This window comes from Peromyscus leucopus, chromosome 11 (genome assembly GCF_004664715.2).
Source record: "Peromyscus leucopus breed LL Stock chromosome 11, UCI_PerLeu_2.1, whole genome shotgun sequence".
Classification (NCBI taxonomy): domain Eukaryota; kingdom Metazoa; phylum Chordata; class Mammalia; order Rodentia; family Cricetidae; genus Peromyscus; species Peromyscus leucopus.
Genome location: NC_051072.1, coordinates 48,613,187 through 48,625,246, shown reverse-complemented (window position 1 = coordinate 48,625,246; position 12,060 = coordinate 48,613,187). Strand labels below are relative to the sequence as shown.

Genomic DNA, 12,060 nt, shown 5'->3' with positions numbered 1-12,060 from the left:
TACAGCTGCAATTTGGATTTCTGCAGCTTCTCTTTCCCTGTTCTGATAAGTTTTATACAGAGTTACTACTGTATTTTCAGGCTTTTTACAGCCTAATAAAATTCACAAAAATTGTTCTGCCATTTCTCCACTGGAAGGTTACTCTGAGTCTAGCATCTGTTTGAAACAGTTTCCTTCAAAGGCTGACAACCCCAGCACCTTAGACTGAAGAACTAACTTGTACACACACCCTGTTTTTCCCGACACAACACACTGTCCTGCATTCTCAATCTGGTGTTTGAATACATCCCTTAAGAGGGGGCTGGAGAGATGGCTCCGAGGTTAAGAACACTTACTGCTCTTGCAGAGGACATAGGTTCAACTCCAAGCACCCATATCAGGTGGCTTACAACTGTCTGGATTTCCAGGGTATCCAATGCCTTATGCCTCCATGGTGACCAGGCATGTACAGGGTCCATAAACATATGCAGGCAAACATTCATACACATAAAGAAAAATAAATCTTAGGAAACAAAAATTATCTACAGGGAGGCTGTGGGAAGACTGAACTCACTCCACAGCCTTTGGTGAACTACACATTCCATAAAACCCCAGATGCACTACAGGTAAACAGCCAGGATGCAAGCTGGATGCTTGAAAATAATTGCTACCCAGAGAACAAAAAGCATGACAGATACTCTCTGCTCCTGTTACTGCAAGGCCACAAAGCCAGAGAGATAAGAGTCCACACCACAGTATCTGGCCATCGTCACTGCAAGCTCTTTGGGTCCAGGAATCCATTCACGAACAAATCATCTGTCTAAAGCAGCGTCTGCTGACAACTGACTCACAAGTTTGTGCCTTCCTGGATAACAAAGCTCATGCCAGGCGCGCGGAGCCTGGAGACAAGCGATGACTTACTTCCGACGCAACGGGAAACGTTCGCTATTTTCAACTCTTCAATTTTGTACCTGTAACTAGTGTGTCTCCATAGAAGGCCTTGAACTCATTGAATCTGCTCCCATCCACAATTCTGGCAATGACCTAAGAGGAAAAATAACAATGCTCCTGAGCAATGACATCACGAAAGCATTTCTGCACCGGAGTTATTTATAAGGAAGGCAATTCACAGTGAGGTGTCACTCTCCATCTCACGCTATGCAGAAAAATCTCTTCAGAATTTCCCTTGACTTGCGTGGTTAGTGCCCCACCCAGGTCATCCCACACTGTGATGGAGTAGAGACTCCACAGTGGTACTGCACACAAGAGAAGCAGGCAGAGAACCTGGGGGCTGGTAGCTAGGCCCAGAGCTCTAGGGGCCGGTTCAGTTCCTTGGCAGGGGTTCAAAGAGTCAATGAAAACCCAGAGCATAACTAAGGGCTTGGAGTGAGGAATGTTGGTTGACTCCATATGTGACCAGATGTTCCAGGGTAAGTCACTTATTAGAATAAAAAAAAAAACCTCTTCTATACTCAACGCCATTGAGGAGATGAAGAAAGGGTTCTGACAGCTGGGAATATAGATGAACTGGTAATAAAGGAACCCGCGAAAATGATGCTGAGACAGACAGCTGGCTCTGACTCTAGCTCTACCACAGGGAAACAAATCGATGCAGTTCAGTGGCAGAGTACTTGATGAGCATGTTCAAAGCCCTGGTTCCACCCTCAGCACTGCCTGCCCCCTCCAAACAGTCCATTATGCCCTGTAAACCTGTCTGTGACCCCACCCTCTATAGAGGGTAACTTTTAAAAAGTAAGAACTAGAACACAATGTCTCTGAGTAAAAAGTAGCTGTTATTACTATTAAGCCTCAATAAATACTCATTGATCCTCAATATCAGCCAGCTGAAGGACTGGCTACATATATCGTTAATCTGAAAGGAGCAGATATTTCTAGAGAGTTTACCCCTGAGCCTCCGCCACACATGTCTTTCAGTAGAGCTCAGGCTCAGCACGTTGAGGCCCTGACTTCAATCCTGGCACCGAAAGAGAAGACTTACACACAAAGCCTATTCCACGCTTCTCCAGAACCCCTTTGAGAGGGTTTGCATTACTACATAACGCTCATGCTCCCTTAGCTGAAACCTGAGGGACCCATCCCAGCATCTCTCTCCACAGAAAGTAAACGCTTACCTTAAATTACTTTTTAGTTATTTTCCTGACTATGGGAGCAAAACAACTCTTGGTGCTGCAGTCCTCTCCAAGTGAACCATTTGACAAGCAATGAACACATCACAGCTGTCGATCTTCTGCGTGAAGATGGAGCTCCTCAGAGGCCCCAGCAACCCAGGGCCACTTAGTATAAAACAACCTCAGACTGGCTTTATAATTACTACATAAAGTAAATTAATTACCTTCAGAAGAACTCAAGCTTCGGGAACAGACAAGCAATAGGGTGATAGTCTCAATTCTAGCAGCAGAAACCGATATTGGAAAGGCTGGGTCCCCCCACGGCACCTGACTGAGAGAATGATCCCCAAAGCTCAAGTTCTGTAGCTCAGCCTCCAGCATCGCTGCATCTCCGTGTGCTGTGGAGGCCTCTCTGGGAGGCTCATTTATAATTGGAAAAATGGAAACCACAAATGGCCGGCAAGAAGCAGCCAAAGGCATGACTGCCATTAAAAGGCACTAAAAAGCACACGAAAGCAGGAGTTCTTGTCTGCTGCGCACCCCTGTACATCTGATGCTCAGAATATGTACTCAGTAACGCTTCGGGGTAAGTGAAGAAGTGGCTATTCTAAAAAGATGGTTCTCAGCAGATGGTGAGTGCCGGTTTTTTCTTTATCTGTACTTAGTTGAAAGTTGGGGTTGGGCTAAAACCCAATTCTAAAGTTTTTAGCTGTGTCACGTTGCTAAAGTGAAGTACCATTGGAATTTCTATAAAATCAAGACTTAGCAGTAGTAACAAAGCGTTGCTTAAATATCTACAGACATCTCTACAGTGCAAACAACACCTTCAATTCATGCAAAAAAAAGTCTGCCTACCACATTGCCAGACATCACTATGGAAATTGGGACCTAGTCATGGAGAAATGGTTACTGAAGAGATTTTTTTTAAAGATAAGGAATAATATACGTAATTTACACCAGAAAAAAAAGTACAGTTTTAAAAAAATTATTTACATGGGGGAAATTAAACATATGTGTACACATACATATACCAAAATACATTATTTAAACTATATATAAATGTACATAGCCATGCCTCATCCATGAGAACTTGTTCTATGTCCCATACCCAAATCCATAGATGCTGAAGTCTCTTGTACTGAATGCCTTAATTTTGCATATGAGTTATGTAAATATTCCTGTAAACTTTGAATCATCTCTAGATTACTTATAATAAGTAACAGAAGATAAATGCTCCATATGAACAGCTGCTGTACTATGCTGTTTAGGGAATAACAACAAGAAAAAAATATGTATGTGAGCAGTACAGACAAAATAGCCCACCCTCTCAAGGGTTTCTGAGCTGTGGTTGGTGGAATCTGACTACACAGAGTCCCCAGATAGAAATACATGTGTGTGTGTATGTGTGTGTGTGTGTGTGTGTGTGTGTGTGTATGTGTATCCCCAGATATATAACTAAATATATAGATCAAGCCAAATATCAAAATATTAGCTGTTCTTTCTGAATGGTAGAACAAGCAATTTTCTTTTTTGTGTTTTTTACACAGGCTCCCCTGCCCCCAATAACCAACAGAAATTAAAATTAGTCTTACAGTCAAGAGGGAAGGCACCTTAAGATATTAAAGCCTCTGGCTTAGAATCTCATTAAGATGATTTCCTAATTTAAAATTCATTCTGCCAGCTATGAAGAAGAGAATAAAATCAAAGCCTACCCACTCTAAACCAACACTGAAAACTGCCACTCTAGATTACAGAAGGCTGTGGCACAATCTGTCACCATAGTAACGTCTCCCACTATAATTGTCTACTCCTTGCTAATGTCATACTGATCTAAAAAGGTATGTTTTTCTGCTCCAACAACTTGCTGACATTTTGTCTATTTTGCGAAATAAGAACCCTGAGGAACAACAGTTGAGAACGGTGTGACTACCCTCCACCAATGGCATGGCCCACTGTCACATCAAGTCCCACACGTGAGTGAACCAAGCTTTCCTGTGGTACAGTGCAAACTCGAATCACCGAGAGTCCTTCCTCACTTGTATTTACTGTAGACCAGCGACACCAGGCACTATGCCAAGACAGCGCTCCCGGGTACCACGGCTCCTTACTGAGACCCACACTTGTCCGTCTGTACGAACACAAACCCTAGGGTTGACACCTGGACTCTCGGCATGGGTCCCGCTCCCCACATACCTCTCGGACATCAAAACTTCTCTTCAGGTTCGCACCGACTATCCCATACAATTCATCGGCGGGGAACAAAGGCTCCTCAGAAGGCTCGACGGTAACCTGGAGACGGTTAGGACAATCGCACTGTTTACAGACAGGATTCGGGTGGCTCGGACGAAAGTGCTCCACAGGGAAAGGCAAGACAGAAGGCTTCCTACTCACATCCAGTTTCTTCTGATAATTGAGACTCCTCACAACCTTCCTTGTTAAGTGGAGGGCATGGTGGTCGTCCAAAGCGTAGTGGTCAGTGACTCCAGACTTTCTGCAGAGTAAAGCACACTCTAGTAATCAAAGCCTGGAAAAGGAAAGTAATTAAATACCCTTGGTCCTAAATATCCTCCCCAATCTAAGGATGATCAGGCACCTTTACTTCTTAAACACATAATTCACGACAATCTACTTGATTTTCAAATGGCCCCGGCCAAAGAGCATCATCCTCGTCTTACAAAGAGGAAAATCAGAGGTACAGAGACTAAGTGTCCCGCCCTAGGACCAGCGACAGCTGCTGCAGGACGCTCACGCCTTGGATTTCTCACTCCGGCCTTTTGTCAGACCCCGGGACTTGTTCACAGGACTGCGAAGGCTCATTCTCGAACCGAATGCCACGTGAGCCCAGCCACCGTCAGCGGGCTTGCACGGCACAGTTACGCGACGCAGCAGCAGCAGCAGCAGCCAGCAGAGCCTTGGGTGAGGGCGTCCACAGTGGTCTCTCCTCTCCCAGACTGCCAAGCCGCCCTCCTTCCAAGTCACACAGGAGAGTCAGCTCTCGCTTCCAGCAAACAAAAAGGCTTGAATACCCTGCCCCTTGGACGGCAGGAAACTGATAAAGCGGCTCTGTGGTGAAGGCTGTGGGCGTTGTCTGTCAATTTCAAGTGTGGCACGTGAGGCATGAGCCCGGCGCTGGGGTCAGTTCTGTCCCGGCCAGTGGTTTGTTCTGCAGATACACTAGAGCTGGTTCTCTTCTCTTCCTTCCTTCCTTCTTTCTTTCGTACAGCTGGAGTTTATTAAGAAAAGGTTTTTCTGGGGACTGGAGAGAAAGCTCAGCAGTCAAGAGCACTGGATGAGGATCTTCCAGAGGACCCAGGTTTAGTTCCCAGCCCCCATATGGCAGTTCACAACAGTCTAACTCCAGTTTCAGGGGACCTGATGCCACCTTCTGGCCTCCACGAACAGCAAGGATGCATATCATACACAGACATACAGGTAGGCAAAACATTCATATACCTGAAATCTTTTCTTTTTAAATTGAAGGTTTTAATTTAAGATTTATAATTCAGACATTAAGGGACAGTACATGCCCAAGTGTGGGTGTGGGCTTCCCAGAAGACAGTCGCAGGCTAAAGAGACGGCCCAGTGCGTAAAAACACTTGCCGTGCAAGCATGAGGACCCGGGTTCAAATCTCCAGGACGCACAGAAAAGCCAACAGTATAGACATCTGTATTCCCAATGCTCCTACTAAGAGACTCGGGAAGCCGAGACAGGAGAATCCCTGACAGCTTGTTCCAGCCAGCCTGGCAGATCAAGAGAAAAACAACAAAGGGCCCTTAAACAGGTCCGAAGGCAAGGGCCCACACTCAACGTTGTCCTCTCTCCGCTACACATGCATCATGCACACACAACCACACTCACACCCATAAATGTGGGCGAATATACATTCAAAGAGGGGAGAGAGAGACTTGTTAAATCAACACATGTGAAGTCAAGCTGGGTGTGGTGGTGCACACCTTTAATCACAGCACTCCAGAGGCAGAGGCAGGTGGATCTCTGAGTTTGAGGCCAGCCTCGTCTACATAATAAGTTTCAGGATAAGCAGGGCTACATAATAGAGAGACCCTGTCTCAAAAAAAAAAACAAAAAAAAAAAAAACAAAAAAACAAAAACCTACAACAGTAAAGTCAGACAAAGATATATAACAGGAAAAAACCCTCAGAATTTTGGATCATTGTATGGGTAAACCATTACAAGCTGTCTTGATGTCTTGTCTAGGGAAGCTGTCCAACTCTGAGGAGTGGTTCTGGCGTCCTAAATAAGAGCACAGAGCACATGTATTCCTCCAGAGCACACACAGCAGCCTCTGCAGCTCCTAAGCTCGGTTTACAACCCAAATTAGTTCACAGAGCTTCACACAGAATGGCGTCTGTGGTTCCTGGCTTCTAGCTGCTCCGTGACTCAGTAGAAATGAAGAACTGAGCAGAAGGAAGGTTCTAATTCAGCCAAACTTTAAAATGCAATGCTTTCCTATAAAAAACGCCTAAAATTTGCCTGAACAGGGAAGAGACATCGCAGATGAGACACTACGTAAATCCTTGTTTAAAATTAACTCTTAATGATGACTAAGCAGGTACAAATGTGCATTTAAGATGACAGAGAACTCAAAGCCGTTTTCCTTTTCAACTGAGACAGGCAATCAGTCCTGAGCCTCCTAAGTTCTGGGGTTGCAGGTGTGCCCAGCTTTCACACTGTTATGTTTGTGGATTTTATTTATTTATTCATTATTATTATTATTTGTGGGGTGTGTGTGTGTGTGTGTGTGTGTGTGTGTGTGTGTGTGTGTGTGGTGTGTGTGTGTGTGTATACAAAAGCAGAGCCAGGCGGATCTTTGTGAGTTCGAGGCCAGCCTGGGCTACCAAGTGAGTGCCAGGAAAGGAGCAAAGATACACAGAGAAACCCTGTCTTGAAACCCCACTCATGCCAAAGCCCAAAAGCAGAGGCCAGAGAACAACAGACTTTGAGGAGTCTGTTCTTTCTCCACCATGGTTCCGACTCAGGGTGTCAGGCTCGCCAGGCAAGCTCCACTGCCTGCTGGGCCACCAAGAAGTAATGTTAACAGATATTTGGTGGGAAGGTTCTATTCCAGTCTTTACCTTATTCATGACCAGACGGGCCTCGAACAGGCTCCTCACCTCATCTAAGTCACAACAGCCATCAGGGAGACAAACTAAATTCCAGCATCCATACCCTGAAACTCGACAGGCTGCCTACAGTCTTTCCCTTTTAAAACTGCCAAGGTTTTACAAATTAATTAATTAATTAATTAATTAATTAATTAATGCTCCCCAAATACTACCTTCCTCTCTTTCTCCTGCCAGCAAACCCAAATCCATTTTGTCCTATGCCCTCCCTCACTCACCCTCATCCTTCCCTCAGCCAGATTTCTCTAAACAGAAACATCACCCCCGCCAAGCAGATCGCCTGACAGTCTCATGGAATAGTCAGAAACGAGGCAGATGCACCGCAGCACCGCCCTGAGCTCCCGAAGCTGAGCTCTCTCTGAAACACTCAAGTGTCTGCCCCAGCTCAGGCAGCGTGGGTCTCCGAACACTGCGGACAATACCAATTCCACCCTAGGAGGTCTTGAACCATTTTTCTTCTAGCCTTTAGGTAAGGCTGGACGCATGCTTAATTCATTTATTCCTCTTACCTGCTTAACTAAATTATAAGTTCTTGAGGGCAAGGACTAGGTCTGAATTTCTTTTCTATATCACTAATAACGATGCAATCAATCAATCCTCAAGAAGTGCTGAATGAGAAAGGAATGAGTGAAAACTTGAGATGAAGGTCCTTTAAGCTAGTCAACAGGTATGAGAAGATAGGAAAGAATTCTTTTCTTCTGATAGGAAAGAATCCATCCTTTCTCTTGCCCCAGATTCCTCCCAAAGTCACCAGGCTCCTTCTGGTTATTCCTATACCGGATGGTCAGGTCTACCTGCCCTTTAGGACACAGAGCTGGACCCCTTCTCTGTACACATTCAAGATAAGGTGAACTGTACAGTTTGAATTAAGTGCCACATCTATGCAGACCCTTCCTAACAAGATCCTGACCCCTCACAGTCACATGCCTGCTAATCAATCTCTCAAACAATCCTAATTTCTAAGGCCTACAAGAATGTTTGATTCCTCCTGCTTCTATTTCAAATCTGCTTTCCCCCACCCCGTTGTCTCAGTGTGGGGGGGATGAAATCACTTCCTCTCATTGTCTTTATCATCTCATCTCCTGCATCCTTTACAGGTCATCTATCAAGTCCCTCAGTCACCCCTGCAAAATAAAATCATGCCTGGAATATAACAAGCATCCAAGCGAGGTTTGTTAACAGGAAACTGCCTCTCCGGCGTCAGTGGAAAGCTGAGGTCGTGTGCTTGCTTTGGCAACATGTACACCAAAAATAGAATGATATGGAGAAGATTAGCATGGCCCCTGTGCTGACAGGATGGCTCAGAAGATAAGGATGCTGAGCCTGAGCACGTGAGCCAATTCCCAGAAGCCACACGGAAGAGGGGGAGACGACTCTCACGAGTTGTCCTCCGATTTCCATATGTGCCCCCCCATGGCATGTGTACCCCCATATACATGAGTGTGTCCACATATGCATGTGGACAAACACAATAAGTTTTCCTGGGGCTGGAGAGGTGGCTCAGAGGTTAAAGAGCACTGACTGTTCTTCCGGAGGTTCTGAGTTCAATTCTCAGCAACCACATGGTGGCTCACAACCATCTGTAATGAGATCTCTGATGCCCTCTTCTGGCGTGCAGGCAGACATGCAGGCAGAACACAGTATACATAATAAATGAACACATCTTTAAAAAAAATAACAATAAGTTTTCTTTTTCTTTCTTTCTTTTTCTTTTTAGCAGCTGACACACCCACTTGAAACACAATTCTAGAGTCCAGAGAACTAAACCCAGAACAGCAGACTAAGAGCAGACGAAGTAAAAGTTCCTTTAAAAACAAAATGACCACCGATCCTGAGAGGAAACACTGCTCCGGCCGTACCTGCAATGAAGGTCAGCCCCTCCAAGGTCCTCGGCAGACACCTCTTCACCAGTAGCTGCCTTCACCTACAAGGATAAAAACCCCAGTGAGACCGGTCCACTGGTGATACCAAATGTGGTACTAACAAGCACATCGCCTAACCTGACTACACCACACCCTTCCTTCCACAGAGCTGAGGACTACTGTACTTTCTCATTCAACCTCCAGGCAAAGTGAGAGAATGGTCTCCCAGCCTACAGATGGGAAATCTAAGTCCAGACTCACTAAGAGTCGCCCACAGCTCCTGTACAAAAGATGCAGCCTGAGCTGGAAGGTGGTGGTGGTACACGCCTTGAATTCCAGGACTCTGGAGGCAGAGGCAGGCAGATCCCTATGAGTTCAAGGCCAGTCTGGTCTACAGAGTGAGTTCCAGGACAGCCAGAGCTACACAGAGAAGCCTTGTTTTGAAAAAAAAAAAAAAATGGGGCCTAGAAGCTCACCCTCTTCTTCATGATACTGCCCAACACACCTTAAAGTCTTGGAGTTGTGAGCACTCCCTTGATTTCCTGGGATCCCTTCTTCTCTCACCCACTGGGTGAGAACTCCCACTTGGCCTGCAGGAGTCCTCTTGGTGATGACACCCTATGGTATCAACCAAGTAGTGCTGGCTGTGGTGGTTTGAAAGAAAATGGCCCCCCAAAGGGAGTGGCACTATTAGGAGGTGTGGTTCTGTTGGGAGTGGGTGTGGCCTTGTTGGAGGAAGTGTGTCACTGTGGGAGCGGGCTTGGAGGTTTTCTTGCTCAAGCTTGGCTCAGTGTCACGCTCAGACCATTTCCTGTTGCCTGAAAGATGTAGCGCTCCCAGCTCCAGCACCACATCTGCCTGCACACTGCCGTGCTCCCCGCCATGAATGGACTGAACCTCTGAACTGTAATAGAGCCACCCCAATTAAATGTTTTCCTTTAGAAGAGCTGCTGTGGTCATAGTTTCTCTTCACAGCAATAGAAACCCTAAGATACTTGCCTATCTATGTTCCAAGAAGAGAATTCCACTTACATGTCTACCTGCTACTTTCTGATCTATATTTCAGCAATCTGTACATATTTCTCTTATCAGCTCTATACTATGGGTTCCTCGGGGAAGGGACTGTGATTCATTCATCTTCAAATACTCAATAAACAAGGCTATGAAATCCAGTTATCTTTTTTTTTCTTTTGTTTTTTTTTTTTTTTTCGAGACAGGGTTTCTCTGTGTAGTTTTGGTATCTGTCTTGGATCTCACTCTGTAGACCGAGCTGTCCTCGAACTCATAGAGATCCGCCTGGTTCTGCCTCCCGAGTGTGGGATTAAAGGTGTGCACTATCACTGCCCGCAAAAATCCAGTTATCTTTAAGGTGGGGGAAAAAAACCTACATAAGTCACCCAAATGTAAGATCCAACAGGATGGAGCCAAAAAAGAAGGAAATCAAACAATTAATCAAGAATGACTTTATTATAGCTCAAGAAATGACAACAAGAAAATGAAAACCACTAAGAACTAAACGCCAGCCTCATCTGGTGGGAACTGTTTGCTGATTCCTACCTAGCTGGGTTGACTAATCTGTTTCTGGAGATAAAAATAGAAAGATTTTATTAAAATAATGAGGGCTATTTTAATTTATCTGAGATACACACAGGGATGGCTATTCTTCACTGTATCAAAAGCTGTTTTAAATACCTTTCCACAGAGAGAGTCAGTTAAAATTTTCACCTTCAATTATTCCACTCTCAGAAGTCAAACTCTTTCTTTTCCCAAGAAATTCAGTGCTAAATGGCTTTTAGTCCACACAATAACTAATTATAAGAGGTGTCTGAATATTTAAAGTCATAAAGAGGTAAACAACAGATATACTATATTTATTCCAGGGCTCTGACTAATTTCCAGTGGGGGGAAATAGGGTTGTCATCAGTTAATATTACTGAACACCCACATGTTGAAGGCTGTGACAGGTATAAAGACGAAAAGTCAGAAACAAGGAGAGTTATTCGTTCTAGGAAACAGCAGGTCAGGCAGGTAAAGGAACCACATGAGCACAGAGTCCCTCCAACCCCCACTGCTCCAACCACACTAAGCTACCTGAGCTAACAGCACCTGAACGCCCTCTTCACGCCTTTTCTCATCTGCCTACAGATGAGTATCAGGATACTGACTTCTCCAATCTATGGGGCTTCAGAGTCTTCCTCCCCTAAGCAGTCTCTCATGGACCACTGACAGAGGTCAGACCTGGAGAACTTCCAGCTTCCATGGCCGCGGAGTCAAGTGAAACCTGAATCCATGGGTAGACCCGGATGAACTCTTCTAAAACATCGGGTGTTGTTCCAGCACTACCTGCCACGAATCCTCCCCCAACAGAAGTTTCCAAATGTCACTCATACCTTTATTTGGGGAAGTCCGTACCCCTCACAGTGCAAAGGTAAAAGTTGAGTACATTTTCCATGCGCGCGCCGAGAGCTCATCACCACCAGCGAGAGGAATGGTAACAGATAAGAACACTGGGGAGTTAGCACAGTTAAAGTGCCAGCTCCTTCTGGTCTACCTCACCTTCCGTAACTGTTATTAGGAATCACACGGGAAACGTTTACTTTGCATGAAAATGAGTTCTTACTAGTAACAGACATGCCTTGTAGCCCACCATTTTAAAGCACCCGTTTCAGAGGCTTTCCTGGTAATCACAAAATTGTGCAGCCATCACCACTACCTAATTCCAGAACATTCCATCATTCCCAGAAGAAACTCCCACTCAGCAGTGGCCAGTCCCCGTTACTCCTCCCTCCTCGGCCCTGGCAGCCTCTATTCTACTTTCCATCTCCATGAATTTGGCTCCCTTAAATATTCACAGATGTGGAATCGTGTGTGTGTGTGTGTGTGTGTGTGTGTGTGTGTGTGTGTGTGTGTGTGTGTCCCACCTTTCCCATCCACACTGTGAAGAACTT

The 12,060-nt window shown here is 45.3% G+C and overlaps 1 protein-coding gene across 2 annotated transcripts in view; it reads right to left on the bottom strand.

Annotated features, from left to right (window-relative positions):
• Mccc2 (methylcrotonoyl-CoA carboxylase 2) overlaps window positions 1-12,060 on the bottom strand; it is a 70,062-nt gene that overhangs the window by 14,367 nt on the left and 43,635 nt on the right. The window contains exons 8-11 of one of the 2 annotated variants that reach the window (XM_037209477.1): window positions 9,110-9,174; window positions 4,500-4,599; window positions 4,302-4,421; window positions 951-1,023 (exon numbers count right to left, since the gene is read on the bottom strand). In XM_037209477.1, the coding sequence (XP_037065372.1) occupies window positions 951-1,023; window positions 4,302-4,421; window positions 4,500-4,599; window positions 9,110-9,174 (358 nt within the window). The remainder of the gene's footprint in view (window positions 1-950; window positions 1,024-4,301; window positions 4,422-4,499; window positions 4,600-9,109; window positions 9,175-12,060) is intronic. The other variant, XM_028871717.2, reaches the window with a different exon arrangement.